The sequence below is a fragment of the Scyliorhinus torazame genome, chromosome 7 (genome assembly GCF_047496885.1).
Source record: "Scyliorhinus torazame isolate Kashiwa2021f chromosome 7, sScyTor2.1, whole genome shotgun sequence".
NCBI lineage: Eukaryota > Metazoa > Chordata > Chondrichthyes > Carcharhiniformes > Scyliorhinidae > Scyliorhinus > Scyliorhinus torazame.
Genome location: NC_092713.1, coordinates 242,578,231 through 242,598,760, shown reverse-complemented (window position 1 = coordinate 242,598,760; position 20,530 = coordinate 242,578,231). Strand labels below are relative to the sequence as shown.

Here is a 20,530-nt window from a genome sequence, read left to right as displayed (position 1 = left end):
TTCATGATTACGTAGATAGTCGCCCTGCAATGGTTGAAACAGATCACCAGCCACTCATAGCTACCTTTAAGATGCTTCTCCACACTACGTCTGCATGGCTGCAACGCATGATGCTAAACTTGTAATGCTACCACCTCAGAGTCGTCTACAAACATTGTAAGGACCTGTACTTGGCCAATGCTCTCTCCATAGCTTACTTACTGACCACATATCAGTATCAGGTAGAGTATGAGGCAATTGAGGTGCTGTCTTCTCATTCAATTCAGGAATTCACGTAGGTTTTAAGGTGGGCATCACATAAGACCATAAGAAATTAGAAGCAGAGTTAGGCCACTCAGCCCATCGAGTCTGCTCCGCCGGTCAATCATGCCTGATATTTTTCTCATCCCCATTCTCCTGCCTTCTCCCCATAACCCCTGGTCCCCCCTTATTAATCAAGAATCTATCTATCTCTGTCTTAAAGACACTCAGTGATTTGGCCTCCACAGCCTTCTGTGGCAAAAAGTTCCACAGATTCACCACACTCTGGCTGAAGAAATTCCTCCTCATCTCTGTTTTGAAGCATCGTCCCTTTAGTCTGAGATTGTGTCCTCTGGTTCTAGATTTTCCTACGAGTGGAAACATGCAGACAACTGCACAACATCATCATGAGGGGTTGCCCAGAATCTTCAAGGGAGCTTCCCCACATTCTTCACCATCGGAGGTGAGCTGACCATACAAGATGGATTAATACTGCGTGGCCTACAATTCGGCATTTCTACTGCTCTCCAGAGTTATTACAGACAGAAGTTGCACCAAGGGCACCCTGGGTTGGCAGCAGCTAGATGCAGGGTCCAGGAATGTACACAGACATGGAAAGGGAAGTCTCCAGATGAGCACCGTGCAATGCACTAAAGCTGCATCAGAATAAGGGCCTGCTGCATCTACACGTGATTGTGGGCCTCCCATGCTCGTTCACACAGCTGACATCTTCAAATGGACTGGTAAACAACATTTAGTCTTAGTTGATTCACATTTCAGGTGAACTCAGCTACCTGACAAATAAGACGAGTAAGACAGTAATCATCAAACTTAAGAAACACTTTCTCACATACAACTTCCCACAGAAACTCATGACAGATAATGCTCGCAAATTAGTGTCCACTGGATTTCACAACTTTGCACGCACATGAGACTTTGAGCATATCACGAGCAGCCCCATTTATCCACAGTCAAACGGTTTGATGGAATGGACAGTTCGCTCAGTCAAACACCTTCTGGAGAAATTTGCATTGCATCGCACAGACTATTATGCTGCATTCCTTAGCGTGAGAAATCTAGCATGACAGGGCCTGTTCTCGTCAGAACATTGACTTTTCTCCACGATTCCTACTGCCAAGGCTCTGCTGTTGCCTACACTTGAAACCAATGTGAATGAGACCCTCCTGCAACACAGATTATAAAATAAAATGCACTATGGGCAGCATGGTAACACAGTGGTTAGCACTGCTGCCCCAGTGCCAGGGGCTCAGGTTCAATTCCAGCCTTGGGTGACCGTCTGTGTGGAGTTTGCACTTTCTCCCCTTATCTACGTGGCTTTCCTCTGGGTGCTCCTGTTTCCTCCCAGTCGAAAAAGGTGCAGGTTAGGTGGATTAACGATGCTAAATTGCCCCTTACTGGCCAAAGAAATGTAGGTTAGGTGGATTGCCTACGCTAAATTGCTGCTTACTGTCCAAAGCAGTGCAGGTTAGGTTGGGTTATGGGCGTAGGGCAAGGGGTTGAGACTAGGTAGGGTGCTCTTTTAGGGTGCAGATTCGATAGGCTGAATGGCCTCTTTCTGCACTGTAGGAATTCTATGATTCTATTCTATGAACATAAGAACATAAGAACTAGGAACAGGAGTAGGCCATCTGGCCCCTCGAGCCTGCTCCACCATTTAATGAGATCATGGCTGATCTTTGTGGACTCAGCTCCACTCTCCGGCCCGTACACCATATCCCTGAATCCCTCTATTCTTTAGAAAGGTATCTATCTTTTTCTTAAAAACGTCGAAAGAAGGAGCCTCAACTGCTTCACTGGGCAAGGAATTCCAGAGATTCACAACCCTTTGGGTGAAGAAGTTCCTCCTACACGCCGTCCTAAATCTACTTCCCCTTATTTTGAGGCTATGCCCCCTAGTTCTGCTTTCCCCGACCAGTGGAAACAACCTGCCCGCATCTATCCTATCTATTCCCTTCATAATTTTATATGTTTCAATAAGATCCCCCCGCATCCTTCTAAACTCCAATGAGTACAGTCCCAGTCTACTCAACCTCTCGTCATAATCTAATCCCCTCAACTCTGGGATCAACCTAGTGAATCTCCTCTGCACTCCCTCCAGTGCCAATATGTCCTTCAGGGCATTCCATGCCCTTACTACTCTCTGAGTAAAGAACCTACCTCTGACATCTGTCCTATATCGATCACCCCTCAATTTAAAGCTATGTCCCCTCGTGTTGCGGCCAGTGAGAACACAACACCACCTACTGGTGTAATCACATGTTGAGGACATTTGAGCAGGCCAAATTCCAGGGCATTTTACCCCTGAGCCTTCAACTGACTTTTGATGTTCAATTTTCTTTCCAACAAAAAAGGGAGGGGGAGAAGGACACAGGGTGGGCGATACATCAGTTGCTACAGCCTAATCTCAATAAATAGTATGCACTGTCAGTCTGTGTTATTGTATGTCACCCAATGGCCTGTATATGGTTTCTTCGGGTGCACACTGTTACTGGGTGTCCCAACTAAACGGGAAAGACCTGATGACAAGCCTACAGCAGAGGCCAGTGGCAAGAGGAAAGGGGGGTGGGGGTGTTACCCAGATCTGGGGCACAGCACAAATATTGTATGTAGCTGTTGATCTTGGGAATAAACTACCCTTTGTTGGAAGTCCTTGATGTCGGTGATTTGAGGAACCCACAACAAAGGCCGTTGGATTTCAGTGTAGATTCGTAGAAAGGGTGCAAAAATCGAGGAAACTTTAGCGTAGCCTTCGAATGGGGGGTAACTTAATTGGACTCAAAGTCCCGTTAAATTATCTTTTAATGGGCTTCAAAATTAACGTTGATCGTTAGCTACGTTTTCTCTTAATTTCCGTGGACAATCTTTGGCTGCAGTGGATGGCATTTTACTTCTGCCTCTATCTGAGTTGCTACCTCGGTGTACGTGCTAATCAGACACACCCTGGTAATGATTCTTACTCCATGTCTGAACTGCTGGCTGGGGATAGGGGGTGGAGTTTGCCTTGGCTCGGTGCAATTGCTTTATGCTCGATGAGTGAGTGAAGTTAGGTGTCAGGGAAACTGGTAATGTTTTTGACACGGGTGCAATCAGCAGTCATTTAGCAGAAAACGCTGCGGGTTGCCCATCAAAGATTGCCTTGCCTGTCAAGTTTTAGGTGCGCCCTGCCCTTGCAATTTCCTATGATGCAATTCTGTCCTGGCTGATATCGTAGGTCATGTTGTATCATGAACTCCTTATCCATTTACCCCGGGAAAACTTCCCACACTAATCCTCATTCCCAAAGAAATTGTTGAGATTTTGAGACATCACCGCAAATCGTGCAGCAACGCCGAGAGTTTTGCCTTTTTAAAATGTAAACTTCCAAAATCCTTTTCCCACCCCCTCCCTCTTGCAGCAGCCGAGCAGCCACCCCAGTCATCTACAAACTGGGTAGCCAAGCTAAATTCTTACAATGAAAACTTTTTTTGCTGCGTTTGTTTGTAATTGAAAGTTTCTCTCGGTCCCAGCTTCTGAAAACTGGACGGGAAATGGAAGCGTGACGTGTTCTGTGGCGTTTGAATTCCCTGGCGTGAGTCATAAAAAAGTGCTGAAATAGTTGGTGTAGTTTTACACGCCATATATAGCCTGCGAGAGCAGAGCTGTCATTCTGTGTAGGATAAAGTGAGTGGCTACAACGGCACGGATCCTACCCCCCCCCCCCCCCCCCCACACCCTTCTCCCCCAGTTCGTACACGGATCGCCCGCCTTTCCCTCCTGCAATTCGACAAACACACAAAATAATCTTTCTATTTTCACCAACTTCCCCATACCCCCTGCCCTTCTCCAGCGACGATGGAGTTGTACAAAGTTACCCTGGAAGGACCGGCTCCGTGGGGTTTTAGACTACAGGGAGGAAAGGACTTCAACAAGCCTTTATCCATGTCCAGGGTGAGCGAGAATGACTGACTTTTGGGGTGGGTGGGTGCTGGTCCAAGATTTATTCTCTCTTTGCTTGTTACCTGTTTGCTCGTTTGGGGTTTTGGTTTTGTTTTTAAACAGTTTTTTAAAATAAGGGGGAAAACACTGTTGCAACCCGTCACTCTGCTGGAAGAAGAGATCCGAGCCACCCTACTGTAACCAGCCAGGGCATTTCTTTTAACTGCATGTTTTTCTTGCTAAAATAAAGGTTCAATGTGTGTGGAACTTCAAAGCGCGCCCTGTGCAGTGGAAGGCTGCAGCAGGCAGTCCCCTCATGTTCTGAAGCGAAGGCAGGGCACTTTTTGGAGGGGGTCCTGGGTCCACATGGATTTTTTTTAAAAAAGAAGCGCTTTTAATGTAAAACCGTGCTCATTAGCATTTTCTGTTCGAGAGTCGACAAGCGTTCCTGACTTCGAAAACTCGGGAGTAATTTATTAACTGTAACACAGGGTGGTCGTGTGATACAAAATGGTATCTTAAAAGCCCAGTATTGAAAGCATTCCAGCGTGCTTCTTGCATATCAGGAATGTGAAGGGATTAGTTAAAGGCTTGAACTTTCCAGCTGCACTGAGAACCAGCAGTGTAAGTTGATCCGACCCCTCTTGAGGAGAATGCCTGAAATCTCCTTTGTACGGACCAGATGAGGTCATTATCACCTCCACATCGTGTTTAATTTAGGTCGAATAACAAATAGCTTCCAATCGAAAGCAAAACGTTTTCTTTGGTGCTTCAAATGTCTGCATTGTAATGTGTGCTGAATGTCGGTTACAATTCAGCCCAGAACAATTCTTGCATTTTGAGTTTTTCATAACTTATTCAAAGTTAATAGTTTCACATCATGGCGAAGTTCATGCTTAATTCTTTCAAGTACCATAATTTAAGCTCTAGGTTTTTTTGATACGTTTCGAGATTTCCAAATTATTGTAGCCATAGAATCGTCTGTAAAAACATTTTATTTGCCCTACTTCATTAAAGTTTGTTTTTGAAGAAAATTTGGTGTTTTATGGATACAGTTCCTAACAGTTCCCTTACTGATCTATCCCCATCATCGTCTTAAGTGCAAGGAAGTTTCTTTTGTCATGACCAGATATGGGCAAGAATTTCAGCATTGAGAAGCAGAATAACAACTCCATATAGGTCTCAGAAATCGAGTTATTGAAAGGGTTTGCTCTTGTGGGTGCATGTTTATGGCACTTCCATATTTGTACTTGCTCATTTATGTGCTTACTTTTGCATACCTTATTTAATTTTAAGGTGCACTTGGCATCTCCATGTTTTGACTGTGGTGCCATTACTCATTTTATCACAGTGATTTAAGTTCTGAAATTTTGTTTTAATTAAAGTCTATAAATCTTCAAGTCAAAAAACTATTTTATAATTGTATTGTAGAACCAACTGTTGGAGCAGCGGTGTTCTGTAAAGGACTGTGAGCTAAAAACAAATTCTCTGTATCCACAGAAAACACCCTCCATACCACAATCCTCTCTTCCTGAGCTCATCCTGCCCCACCCCTTCTCAGCTGGCAAGGCCCCTTAAGGCACTCCATAAAACTTTCCTCTGCCCAAACTTTTCTAACCTAATAGCTTCTTACTTGGCGTCATACTTCATTTTATAATTGTTTGTGAAACATCTAGGAAGATTTATTGCACTTAAAGGTACTAAATATAAATAAATATAAGTTGTTGCTCCTGTTCACCTCATTTTGTCTTGTGCCCCTTTCTCCCTTCACCTCAGTATGACCCCATCTCGATCTTTCCTTGCCTCAGCCCATCTCATCCTCTGTCACCCATTCACCTCACCTCCGATTGCCCTGCCACACACTGCCCCCTTAAATAGATACTTTAAAAATTGAATATTATTTCCGGTACATGGCAGCTGCTGAGGTAAGGAGGAGAAGGATGCATCTGATCAAATCTGACTAGCAGCCAAAATTGGAAAACCTATTGAGCCAATCAACTTGACAGGCCAAATGGCCTTTTCCTCAACCTAATTTGTCAAATGATTGGAATTTTCCTACAATGAAGTAGTGCTCATTGTCTTTGGTAGTTTGTGCCAATTGATCCATGTATTGTCGCACATTCAGACTCCGATCTATTTAGCTCAACAGCAAAGAAATGAAAATGGAGTGATTTTAAAAATCTGCTTAAGGAATATTGGTAGATGTTCATCTCCAGCTTTATTCCAACAGAATAATTTCAGTTTGTTTTGTACTTGCAAAATAGTAACAATAGAAATAAGCTTATTTTGATTTCATTTGGACACCATTTAACACAATCATGCAGTATTTAGTGATAATTCTGAAAACATGTGGACAACTTTAATTCTTTGAGACAACAACAGTGCGAAGGATTTTAAAGTAAAAACGATGAGCTTGGAGTCCCATTGCAACCCTCAATAGTTGAGCCAAGAAAAAGGCAAAGTGCTGCAGATGACAGAAATCTGAAATAAAAGAAAAATGTTGGAAGTACTGAGTAGGTAAGGCAGTATCTGTGGAAGGAGAAATGGGAGTTAATTGCTTTATGCACTATCTAGGTTTATGACAAATTACAGCAAAGGACAATTGGTTTCATAGTTATTCAGAAATTCTATTTTTTAAAAAAAATGAAGATAAGTTTGAAGCCCACCATTAATGTTTATGTCTTAAGTAAAGTTACTGTGGCTAAGTCTAGTTAATACAATATATGGTGCCAATATTATATCTTGCCTTTAATTACAAGATGGTTAGCCAAGGCTTAAATTTCATAGTAAGACCTCTATGGAAGACGATTCTGATATATTGGGCTGTAGATTTGTCCAAATTGGTTTATCTTGCAAGAATTGAAGGTTGGAAGGCAGGGTACATGTCATGGGGATTTTTAAATAGAAAGTTGTCCATTGAGAGACTTCCCCCCCCCCCCAAAAAAAAAAAATCCTGTTTTGTCCCTTCCATTGAAGAGCAACTTTTAAACTCCCTACAGTTCAAAAAAGTATTTCAGCATAGATTGTGACTTCAGCTGTAAGATATTTTGGCTCTGCCCCAATACACACTGTGATACCTCATAGGCAAATTAGATTGCCCTGAGCATAAAAATGAGAAATTCCAGACAAATACTGCACAATAGTTGATGACCCAGCTCCTACAGGGGTTTGACTTGCTGATTCAAATCCATTTCTACAAATGAAACCACATTACTCAACGTAATGAGTGCACTTCAACAAAGCATGTTCATATAAAGGAAAATTAAATGCACAGTAGATATCATGTACCCTTAACCTTTCCACCATGATATTTTAAGTGAATTCAACTTGTTTGTACAAGTTTCTAGACCAGTTTTGCAGAATAGTTTAATCACAGATGGTAGAACGTTTGTATTACTGTGTACGTGTTCTGTGCAGATACAAGTAGATGGCTGTATTTATATGAACCAAGCTCTGGTAAAACAGTGGATATTTGCTATGTTGAAAGGGATAATTAGCTGACTTTTAATTCAGATTTTTACTACCATTCTTGTCTCTCTTTTCATTTGCTGTAAAGTCGGCAGTACCATGTTTTAATGTCACCAGTTTCCAATACCACTGCTGCTAGTTTGGCAGCAGCATGGATAATTCTTTTTAATTTCCTCCATCGTTGCTCCTTTTGCTCACTGCTGTCAGTTAATTCCAGTTTATGAGATCGTTCATCCCTTTGAGATACTGTTGCCACCATCTCCGACAGTCCTAATTTTAGTGAGAACACCTAAATATACCGAAGTGTTTGCTTGGCGAGCCTGGTGGCATTTTTCCCCCGCCCAGTGAGGATTGAATGCTGAACCTACCCATTCAATCCAATTCTTGTTTTTCAGCAACATAAGGGATAACTAATTCACAAGAAAATGGCAATATGCATTTCTTTAAGTACTAAACTCACCATTAAAAAGCTGCGTGCAAAGTAGAGAAGCGAACACTTTTGACATCTTAACCATGCTTATCAGGTTCATTCCTGGTACCATGATTAGAACTATGTGAGTGTACAGCATGGAGGAGGCCATTTGACCTGGTGCTTCTGCTGGTTCTTTGACAGAGCAATCCAAAATGAATCCCCATGCTCATTCCCATACATAATCCTATATCTTTCACTGTTTAAAATCATAAATAATAAAAGCTACCGTAGTCTCTGTCACAACTATTTCCTGCATCAAAACATTTCAACAATTCTGTGTAAAGGCATTTACAAATCCCTTGCCTTACTCTCAGAACAACCTTAGTTGATGACTCCTCATCACTGATTTTACAACCAGAGGAAATACTCTTGCCCTGTTCAATATATCGCAACCCTTCATTTTTTAAAAACTTGATTATGTCTCCTCTTGGCTTTCCTTGCTCTGGTGGAAATGGTCCTCGCATGTCATATCGGCTCTTGTAACCATACATTCAGCAGGTTAATGCCAAGTTTAAAAACTACGGGCCAAATCTTCCAAGGAGTGGCTGCTGCCATTGGATTACTACAGTGCTCCTTTTCTTTATACTACGATGCAGCTCTGCATTATGTTCTTCAAGGCTTGAGAAATTCCAGATTGCACATAACAATGCTTTGCACACATTCATTAACTCTTGTGTTTAATGCACATAAGGTCAGATGTGGGGGTGTTTGCTGATAAGCACCATTCTCAACTCCTCACACATTGAACCAGTCCACGTGCAAATACAGCAAGAATTGGACAACATCTAGGCTCGAACTGGCAAGTACCATTCGTGCCACGTAATGACCATCTCCAATAACAGCGAATCAAGCAAACATCCCTTGACATTCAGTGGCATCGTCACCACTGAATCCTCCACTGTCAACATCTTGGGAGGGGTGGGGGTTTATCATTGACCAGAAACTGAATTGGCCTAGACATAAAAACACACTGGCTTTGAGAGTTGGTCAAAGGCTAGGAATTCTGTAGTGATTAACTCAGCCAAAACCTGTCTACCACCTACAAGGTGAGGAGTGGCAAGTGAGGAGTGTGATGAATACTCACCCCTTGCTTGGATGACTGAAGCTCCAACAACACTCTGAAGCTCAGCACCATCACAGAAAAAGCAGTCCTCTTGATTGGCACCCCTTCCACAAACATTCACTCCCTCCACCACTGATGCATAGTAGCAGTAGGGTGTACCAGATACAAGATGCACTGCAGGAATTCACCAAGATTCCTTAGGCAGCCCCATCCAAACCCACGACCAATACCATTTAGAAGAACAAGGGCAGCAGATACATGGGAATGCAACCACTGAAGCTCCCGCCAATTTACTCACCATCCTGACTTGGAAATACATTGCTGCTCCTTCACCGACGCTGCGTCGAAATCCTGGAACTCCTTCCCTAATAGTGCAGTGGGTGTACCTACATTGCATGAACTGCAACGGTTCAAGAAGGTAGCTCACCTTCTCGAGGGTAATTAGGGATGGGCAGACTAGCCACACCCCATGAAAATGAATTTTTAAAAACCTATTGATGTCAGTCATTTATTGACCTTCATTTTCAGTGAATTATGTATTTGGACTATAGGGCTTTTTTGTAACCTTTCTGTTGAGTATATACTCCCTTTCCTTGCTTTTAATTTCAAAATACCTTCATTCATACCTAGCTATGTTAAATTACATTGATCACCAACCTTCTCATTTTGCTAACTAGTTTACGCCTTCTTGAAGTATTTCTGGAAAAAGATACTTGCTATTGAAGCTTTTAATCTTGCACTCATCAAGACTACCAAATCTCAAAACGGATAACATGCTCACACTAGAAATTCATTTCAACAGAAGCGGTTTGGCAGCACAATTGATGCAGCCAAACACATAGTAAACCCCACTCTCTGAAAGTCAAGAGTTTGTTCTTATTCATGGCTTCAACTTCGGTGTGACCTTGTCTGTATTGAGGTATTTGCTGAGTTTGAAATCCTCTAATCCCAACTATCCTGCTACAAATCAGCCTCCAAAGAAGATTTTGAGTCCTTGACAATGCACCTAGCTGATCTAGTGTGCACACATTGCGGATACCTAACGACTAGACTAATTTTTCACAAGCAGTGCGAATGCCTGTTAGCATTGTGAGGCTTCACAACAGTCCCTGACATACATATCTGTAAACCTGAAAAAGCGACTTGAATAGTCATTATTAATGAGCATGAATATACTGACAGAATGTACGCCATTCTTAAAGTTTCGTTCAGATTCATATCCATGGAACCTGCCACTAAGCATGATTGCAGGCCCTGCTTAAAATCAAGTTACAAAAACACTTGTTGGACTTGTGTGCAAGAGTAATTAGCTGCTCCGTGGTTAATAGCATTCATCCTCATGTTTTACTGTGCCCCTGTATGTACGAGCTGTCTTAGACAAATAAGTGATGTCCCTTTATGTCCCATCTTATCTATTGTGGTTCTGCATGACCAGAATTGGCCAAATGGTTGAGTGAGTTACTACAGCCAGTTCTGAGCAAGTTTTCCTAGCTACACAGTGAAGGATTCCTTCATCTTTGTATAGACCATCCAGGACTTGCATATCAATTACAATGCCACCTCCATGTTCACTAATGTCCTACTGAAGAAAGCCATAGATATATGCACCACGTCATTACCGCCATTAGCTGACTTTCTGTTAAATTAACTCTGCTGAACCCGTTCAGTTCAGTTTGAAAGACACATGTATGCCCAAACAGATGGTGTTGTCCGCGAGGTCCAGCTTTCAAAAACATTTGTCAGTTTCCATGGGAAACCTCTTTGAACGAATTACCCTAAACCTCCTATCTCTTGTATTTATGATGCATGGATATATATTTGATCCATTTGAATCTGTAGCTGCATGTTTCTTTGCAGGCCTAATTGGGTTTCAATCGGCATTTCAATTCACCTTTTGATTGTCATGTTATTTGAGAAATCTGCCAATGGGTTCTCAACTGCTGTTTGCCTCACCTGTACAACCAGCTCCAGGTGAGGTTCCCCAAAATCTCTTGGTCCAGGGGAGATGGATGTTATTTCCAGGAATTGATTTTCTGCTGGGAGTAGTTGATTTTGGTTCGGGTGTTCTGTGATTTGGCAGAAAGATTTCAGTTCTTTTTCCAGCTGCAAACTTTCTGCTGGCTGATTGACTTCCACAGTCGGCGAGAGAGTTTTAGATGTTCCTGCAAAGTATGCTATTTTGCAGGGGTCCTGCCTTTGTTACTTTATCACCTTAGCGTGACAAACCTCCAGCTGTTGTTTCTCACAGCACGCACACACAGACCGACACACTGGTAGCAAGCAGGTTTTTAACCTCCTTCGAGACCCAGGATACACTCCTATTGCCATGGCAATTATACCCAGGGTCTTTGGATGAGATAGCCATTATGTGCCTTTTTCTTTGACAGAGATTGTGATCCGTCGTACCTTATCTGGAAGCACAGGGAGGGATGTCATTGGTTTTTAGAGAAACACCCTGCAGCCATTCCTGTCAAATACTAGTTGTACATTCTCCTTCATCTTTTGGATTTGTGACAATTTTATAATATAACCTCCGGTCTTTTAATTCCAATATTTCCGTGTATAACCCCGTGTTGTTTTTCTCCATCATCATAACCGCATTGGAATTCCTATAGTCCCATGCACCTTATTGGCAATCTCATAAATAGGGCCCAATATCCACGTACTGAGGAACAAAGTGAGTCTGGCACTGACCATTAGAAATATCACTCTGATCCTTTACCAATTTTGGAGCCATTTTGTCCCAGATATTTTTCCTAACCGACTTTCTATCCATGTTGCTACATTTTCTTTATTTTCGCTATCTCCCCAATTGTCACCTCCTTCAAAAATTCTTAAGTTTGTTGAACACAATTTGTCTTTACCAACTTCACATTGCTAGTTATCGATTAAGCCATACGTTTATAAATGTTCACTCAATTGTGCATCCAAGACAATTCGGTGGGATTGCTGGGTTTTGGGTGGAAATGTGGGCTTAAGTGGGGTGGTCTTTCCAAGAGCCGATGCAGACTTGATGGGCCGAATGGCCTCCTTCTGCCCTGTAAATTCTACGAAAGCTGAAGCAGCCCCCTTGATTGGCACCCCTCCACCATTTAAACTTTCACTCCCTCCACAGTAACAGCAGTGTGTAATATAGCCTAGATGAACTGCAAGGGCTTCTTTAACATCACCTTCTGTACCCATAAGCTCTTGTTTAAGTACAAGGGCACTGGGTGCATGTGAATGCTGCCACCTTTCTCCAAGCCACACCGTATCCTGACTCGGAACCAAATCGCCATTCCTTTACTTGTTGCTGAGTCAAAACTCTGGAACTTCTTCCCTAACAGCATTGTGATTTGCCTACACCACATGGACTGTTGTCGTTTTAGAAGGTGACTCATCACCACCTCTGAGGGCCATTCGGGATGTGCAATAAATGCTGACCTAGCCAGGATGCTCCCACCCCATGAAAGAAGAAAAACTTAAATGATGGATTTTGAACTTTTCCTCATGATTAACAATCAACGAGTTGAACTTGTTATTACTCCGTTCGTCTTTCCTTTTTTGAATTCAAGCATTACATTACTTACTCTGTAGTCCCTTGATTCTACAAGAAATTGCAGTCTCCAGGGAAACAATGCGGAGAACAGAATAACTCCATCCTCTTAACTGATCTCTATGAGCCCTAAAATGTTTACCTAATAATACTTGGACTTTCTAACCCTGGAGACCTACAGTTCAACAGAAAAAATAATACATTGTGCTCTACACAGTATAAGGTTCTGTCCTCAAAAGCACACCCTCTAACTATTTGTGAGCATTGCTAAAATAAATCTGCTAACATATGTGTGCCAGATGTCAAATTATATTACAAATCCAAAATAAATAACTCGTGCATTTTTTTGAGAAAAATAATTAATACTGCGTGCTTCTCACTGTGGAATTGTAACTAAATAGTTGACAATTTACATTCATTCCGTACAAACTAACAATAAAAATGAATGATCTGAATCTACGTTATTTAAAAGCAGATCTTTCTTCCCTGAGTGATACTACCAACAACTTGCATTTATATAAAACCGTGTAGGTCGTAAAACATCCCAAGATGCTTAATTGGAGAAATCTCAAAACAAAATTGACACCACAGTTAAATGAGAAAATATTTGAACAAATGACCTAATGCTTGGCAAAGAGATGGGTTTGATGGAGTGTCTGAAAAGAGGAGAAAGAAGTTGAGAAGTTTAGAGGTGGAGTTCCAATGCTTGGGCTGTACATGGGGGATGGCTGCCAGTGGTGAGGCAAAAGAAGTCTGGAAGCATGAGAGACCAGAATTCAAGGACTCTAGTGTTCTTGGATGGTTGTAGGGCTGGAGAAGCTTACAGAGATTGGAGGGGAGAAGCTCTGGAGGTGTTTTGATGATTAGAATTTAAACTTTTGAGGTATTACTGAATATATGTGGTCTTGGTATGGAACAGATTTGGACGAGGATTCAGCTTATAGTCCCATAGAACACTGACGTTGCAAACAGCATTGTTTAACATCAGAGAGAGAATCGGTGGCTAGGAAAGAAAGTTGATGATGGGGACCGTATTCAATTGGGGACCAGTATTCAATTGGGGAAAATTTCTGCTGATTCAATACTGGATGTTGGGCAAGTAATGTGACAAATCCTAGGTTATGAGAGGTCAAGAAGAAACTGTTTAGTTTATAAACAAAATTGGGAAACCTCTGAATTATTAAACTTGTGGTGGGATTAAATGCTCAATGCAGATATTGCACAACTTTCACTGCATCGTTGCAGAAGTGCTTTGCTATGTGAACCTGAATTCATTTTGCTTGGATTGATATTACCAATATATTTTAAAGTATATTGGTTGGATTTTGGGGAGATGCTTTTTAAAAAAAAAAAACTTTATTGTAGAACTTAGATTTTCAAAACATCTGTGAGTTTCCCATGGCTAAGGCATTTGTAGCTAAATCAAACATCTGTTGGATGTTTTTTTATTTGTTTGTGGGATGTGGGTGATGATTGCATATGGCACAGAAACAGGCCAACCAGTCCATGCTGATGTTCATGCTCTACTCGAGCCTCCTCCTATATTTCCTCATTTAAATTTACATTATAACCACCTATTTCTTTCTCCCTCAGAATGTGTCTAGTTTTGCATTTAATGCATTCATATTATTTGATTCAATCATTCCCTGTGGCAGTAAGTTCCACATTCTTACCACCCTTGGGGTGAAGAAGTTTACTTTTGAATTTCTTATTGAATTCCTTGTTGACTATCTAATATCGATGGCCTCTAGTTATGTTCTTCCCAACAAGAAGAAACATTTTCTCTGTACCCACTCTGACAAAAACATTTCAGAAGACCTCTATAACATCAGGCCCCAACTTTCTTCTATCAAGAGAGACCCAGGGCAGGATTTTGCAGCCCCGCCCGTTGCCAGGATCGTAAAGTCCCACCAAAAGCCAATGGACCTTCGGCTGGCCTGCCACCTCTCCTGACGGTGAGTTCCGTCATGGCTGAGCTGGAAAATCCTGGTCCCAGTCTGTTAATCTTTTCCTGATATATATACCCTCGCATTTCTGGTATCATCCTTGTAAACCTTCTGTGTGTCTCGATCGCTTTTTATAATGTGGTGTGGTCTAACCAAGGATTGATGATAGGTTTTGCGTAACTTCCCTACTTTTTAATTCTATTCCTCCAGAAATAAAACTTACTTCTTTTTTGTGGCCTCGTTAACCTGTGGTGCAATTTTTAGTGATTGGTGTTTTTATACTCTTGAGGTCTCTTTGTTCCTCTACCCCATTTAAATTTGTATTGTCCAAGTAATAAATAATCTCCCTGTTCTTACTACCAAAGTGTACTGTTGATTCTGAACTTCATTTGCCGATTATTTGTCCATTCGGAAAGTTTCTTAATCTCCTGCTGTAATTTCCTCCTCCTTACTGATACAGTGCCAGAGGACTGGTAGATAGCCAATAGTGAGACAGAACCTGCTTATGTAATTATAGCTCCATAATTACATAAGCAGGTTCTGTCTCACTATTGACTCTCTACCAGTCCTCTGGCACTCTATATTTTTCTAATTATTAAATGAGTAGAAATGTTTGCGCTTCCTCTTTTCTCATGCATCTGTTTCTCAAACTTGAGAAGGTGGGAGAGAATATGGATACCGGACAAGTCAGTTGTATTTTTGTATTATGTTGACAATATTGAGCGTTGTTGAAACTATGCCCATCTGGGCAGGCAGTGACTATTCTATTGTAATACTGACTTGATCCCGGTAAGTGGCAGCGAGGTGTTAAGGTCCCTCCACCTAGCCTCTGGCCTGCGCTTTGAGCCAAATTTGAAGTGTGGTCACCCTTGCAATGAAGGAATGACTGGTGTGAAAAGAAAAATATTTTCTCCCATATGTTGCAGATGTACCATTTACATTGAATATTCTGTCAGCACCATATGTCATCGAGTACCAATCCTCTGTCTTGCTCTTTTTATTCCCCATGGTGTTGCTAGGACTGCCTCGCTTAAGCTACTAGTTAGTGGTCACCACAAGATTTTGATGCTGGGAACAGAATAGTTGTTACACTGTTGAAGGTCAAGGGAAAAGTATATAAAGAATAAAAACAAATAAAAATGAAAGAGAAAATGCTGGAAAATCTCAGCACGTCTGGCAGCATCTAGCGGGAGAGAAAAGAGCTAACGTTTTGAGTCCAATGACTCTTTGTCAAAGCTTTGACAAAGAGTCATTGGACTCGAAACGTTAGCTCTTTTCTCGAAACGTTAGCTCTACTGGGCAGCACGGTAACACAAGTGGATAGCACTGTCGCTTCACAGCGCCAGGGTCCCAGGTTCGATTCCCCGCTGGGTCACTGGCTGTGCGGAGTCTGACATTGTGTGCGTGTGTGTGTCAAACTGGCCTGGAGGGGCTTCTTTTTTAGGGCACGATCAACCAGCTGCGTTGCGCTCTGGCTTAAGCGTGGTGCAGCTGGTGAATGCTGGAAGAGGCCTCTCGTTGGCTTCCTGGAAGTTTTAATGCCTCATGGGATCCACCCAAGTTCCGCGAGGCGTCCGAGTCAGAAACATGCCCACAAGCGTGACCAAATGGCACCCGTTGAAGTCAGTTTCAAACTGGCTTCGGCGAGCTCACCTGGGGTCCATTGGCCTCCCCCGTGAGGCCACAGCCGGGTGCCGTACAGCACTTGTCAACACAAATGTGGACCAGTGGAACGGCACCCAGGGGGTCTCCTGGGCCATCATAGACACCTGGGTAATCTGGGATAGTGCAGGGTAGCCCCTGTCCCTCCCCTGGAATGCGGGCACCTTGCACTACCACCCTGTCACTGCCAAGGTGCCTGGGTGGAACTACCAAGTTTTCAGGAGCACTACCTGGGTGTGAGGGTGGCAGTTCAAGGGTGTCCAGGTGCCAGGGTGGCACTGCCAAGGGTCAGGGCCTGAGGGTGGGGGGTCACGCCCATGAAAGGAGGGTGGGGGGGTCACGCCCATGAAAGGAGGGTGGAGGAGGAGTTTGAAGGGTGTGGGTGTGCAGGGAAGGTCAATGGGCCTCTGGGAGATTGGGGGTTGACAGGTCGGGGTCCTGGAAAGGGAGGGGCCCGTAAGTGGGCATGGGGACCCCCAAGGACCCCACAGCGAGGTGTCATCACTTGGGGATTGTGGGGTCATGCCCATGTGTGTGGGGGGGTGACATTGCCCATGGGTGGTAGAGATCGGGGCACCCTTTCAAAATGGCGACCTGATCGGAGTTCGGCTCCCCAGTGTTTTTAAAAAAAAGTTTTTAAAAAAAATAAAAATTCTTGTGGGCTAAATCGGTGAGAAACTCCCCATGGCACAAAAAAGTGATTTTAAGTGTCATTGAATAGCGGTGGGGAACTCACCGGCAGAGCTGGCGGGAAACTACCTGAAAAGCCCGCCACAAATGAACTTAGTAATTTTTGGGGAGGATAGTGCCCTTAACGTTTTGTCAGTTAGAATTGTCATGGCTTTAATAATGAAGAGCATCATGCTTATAATAAGGACAGTAAAGAAAGGGCCTGTAAATGTATGCTTCCTTTGTTCCCCATCCCTAATACATAATATTTGCTCCAAGCCGGCTGCTGTCTGTGCACACAAAAAGGTATGTTTAGTTTGTGTTATGAATATGCATCATTCAATTGAGTAGACATGGTTTTGTCATTTTATGGCTTATGTGGACATTAAGTAAACATTATTTATACTTTCATTTCTTCTTGGGCTAAACAGGCCAATTTAGCATTTGTTACCTGTAGAGAACAGTTTAATCACACTGCAACAATGGAACTATGGCTCATAGGTGAGGCTCACTGAAATATAAACAGGTTCTTACAGTTCTTTTTTTAAAATATATAAATTTAGAGTATCCAATTCATTTTTTCCAATTAAAGGGCAATTTAGCATGGCCAAATCCCCCTACCCTGCACACCTTTAGGTTGCGGAAGTGAGGCCCACATAAACACTGGGAAAATGTGCAAACTCCACAGGGGCAGTGATCTGGGGCCGGGATTGAACCCTGGTCCCCGGCGCCATGAGGCAGCTGTGCTAACCACTGCGCCTCCGTGCTGCCTCTAGGTTCTTGCAGTTCAACCCTAATGCAATAAGTGTGCATTATCAAATAGGGTGCTTTCCATTGTGTGCAGATATGGCCGATTTGATGGATTCATTTGAAAACAAACTTCAGTGTCGCAACTGATTTGTTCTGGAATTACTATTTGCATATTTTACATACCATTGTTTTTAACATCGCCTCCAGGGGTGAATTCTTTCCCCCTTTATCTCTGAACTGCAGCTCTATTATCTACACAAAGATAGATAAACAAAACTGAACACATTTGTCATGATATGCAAACATGCAGCTAATGAACACATAGAATAGGACATGACCAATGAGCAGTCAGGACACTCGGGGGTGGTATCTCACTATAAAAGGGATGAGGCACTCGCACCCCGCCTCTTTCCACAGACCAACATCTACAGAGTGCAGCAGGGTGTATCCTCAGCATCACACCCCAGCACGTGGCTGAGAGCAAGGCTGGTTCAGTTAGACTGAGTTACTACATTTAGATTACAGTACGAAGTCTTACAACACCAGGTTATAGTCCAACAGGTTTGTTTCGATGTCACTAGCTTTCGGAGCGCTGCTCCTTCCTCAGGTGAATGAAGAGGTACCTCTTCATTCACCTGAGGAAGGAACAACGCTCCGAAAGCTAGTGACATCGAAACAAACCTGTTGGACTTTAACCTGGTGTTGTAAGACTTCGTACTGTGCTCACCCCAGTCCAACGCCGGCATCTCCACATCATTACATTTAGATTAGCAGAGAGTCAAACTCATTGAGAACTGTGCTAATAGTTCAATAAAACATATTGAACTCGCTTCAAAGTCTGGAGCATCTTTTACTCAAAACTGCATCAAGTGGCAGCTTGTGTTATTCCAAATTACATAACACAACATGATACCAGGAGTCTGTTCAAACGACTTAGTTCAACTCCGCAAGATCCGTGACGACCAGCGAATGTATACCGGCACAATGGAAAAGATTCCGGCTCCTCACCAGCTCAGGACCTCCGGCAATCTCGGTGCCAACTGGCGGACATTCAAGCAGAAATTTCAGCTTTACGTCGAAGCATCAGACCTCAATGGTGCGTCTGATGCACAGAAGATAGCTCTTTTCCTCACCACAGCGGGTCATCACACCTTGGAAATATTCAACTCCTTTCACTTCATCGAAGACCAGGACAAGACAAAGTTTCAGACCATCCTGGACACGTTTGACAGCCACTGTGATGTGGACTCCAACAAAATCTTCGAGCACTACGTATTCAAGCAGCGATTGCAAGGTAAAGACGAATCCTTCAACTCCTATTTAGCTAACCTCAGACTGCTAGGCATTCCTGTAACTTCGGTGACATCACTGACTCCCATGATCAGAGACCAAATCGTTTTTGGAGTTCACTGAACCTCAGAGAGCAGTTACTGAAGATCAAGCATATGACCCTGGCAGTCACGATTGAAACATGCACAGTGCATGAGCACGCTGAAAATCGCTATTCCCAGTAGCAAACGGCAGAAAATGATAAACTAGCCTCCCACGAGGTGGAGAGTGTGAAGGCCATCTCCCGGATGCAGCGCCTCAACATAGACGAAAGCGGCCATTTCACGCACTCTTCCCGGGGCCCGACACATGCGCGATGCGAACGGGATAACAAAGCGACCGAAACCTGTATTGCGCAGGTGCAACGACGCACGGAGCGTCAGGACGCCGACGTCATGACGTGTTTGAACTGTGGCACTGCCCATTTAAAGAAATACTGCCCTGCAAGAGGCAGACGCTGTTTAAACTGCAGGAAGCCTGGACACTATGCAGCCCTGTGCAGATCTGCACCACCAGTCAGGAGCCAGCACTCACAATTCCGCCGGCGGCACATCCGGAGTGTGCAACAACGCCTACAAGATTCTGATCCTGGCAGTGCAACGGATCCAGATGATGAATGCCTGGACAACGCCTACTGTGTGGGCATTATTACAACGTGTGAATATGCCACGCCAGACTTATGGCAAGTCCAGTCAATCCTAGCCGTGGATTCAGAGGACGAATGGCGAGCAGTGATGAAGGTCAACCACTGCCCCATCCAGTTCAAGCTGGACACAGGTGCCTCTGCCATCCTCCTCTCACAGGCAGACTTCAGACGCATTAAGAAGCCCCCCACGGTCCTTCCAGCTGACTGCAATCTCCTGGATTACAACGGGAATGCCATCACGGCACTCGGATCCTGCCATCTGCACGTATCCAACCGACACACACAAGCACGGTTACACTTTGAAATTGTTGAGCCGGACAGGGCGTCCCTACTAGGTGCGCATGCCTGCAAGCAGCTGAACCTCATTCAAAGGGTTTACAGCACGCCATCCTCCCATGTGGATCTTCAGACCGGTATCAATGACATCCTCGCCCAGTGTCCAGATGTGTTCAACGGGATGGGTATGCTGCCGTATCGATACAAGATTCTGTTACGACCTGATGCCAAGTTATTGGTCCATGCACCACGACGTGTCCCTGCTCCACTGAAAGAGCGCCTGAAGGTACAGCTCCAGGATCTTCAGCAAAAAGGCATCATATCCAATGTCAACAAACCGACTGACTGGGTCAGCTCGATGGTGTGCGTAAAGAAGCCTTCCGGGGACCTGCGCATCTGCATTGATCCCATGGATCTCAATAAGAATACCATGCCGGAACACTACTCCCATCCCGAAGCGGGAGGAACTCCCGAGTGAGATGGCGCACGCGCGCCTCTTCACCAAATTGGATGCATCACAGGGAGTTTGGCAAATCCA

General features: G+C 43.6%; 1 protein-coding gene across 1 annotated transcript in view; it reads left to right on the top strand.

The window, feature by feature from the left end:
- Positions 1–3,905: 3,905 nt before the first annotated feature.
- pdlim7 (PDZ and LIM domain 7) overlaps positions 3,906–20,530 on the top strand; it is a 155,163-nt gene continuing 138,538 nt past the window's right edge. The window contains exon 1 of the mRNA XM_072512932.1: positions 3,906–4,188. Coding sequence (XP_072369033.1) covers positions 4,093–4,188 — 96 coding nt within the window. The 5' untranslated portion in view covers positions 3,906–4,092. The remainder of the gene's footprint in view (positions 4,189–20,530) is intronic.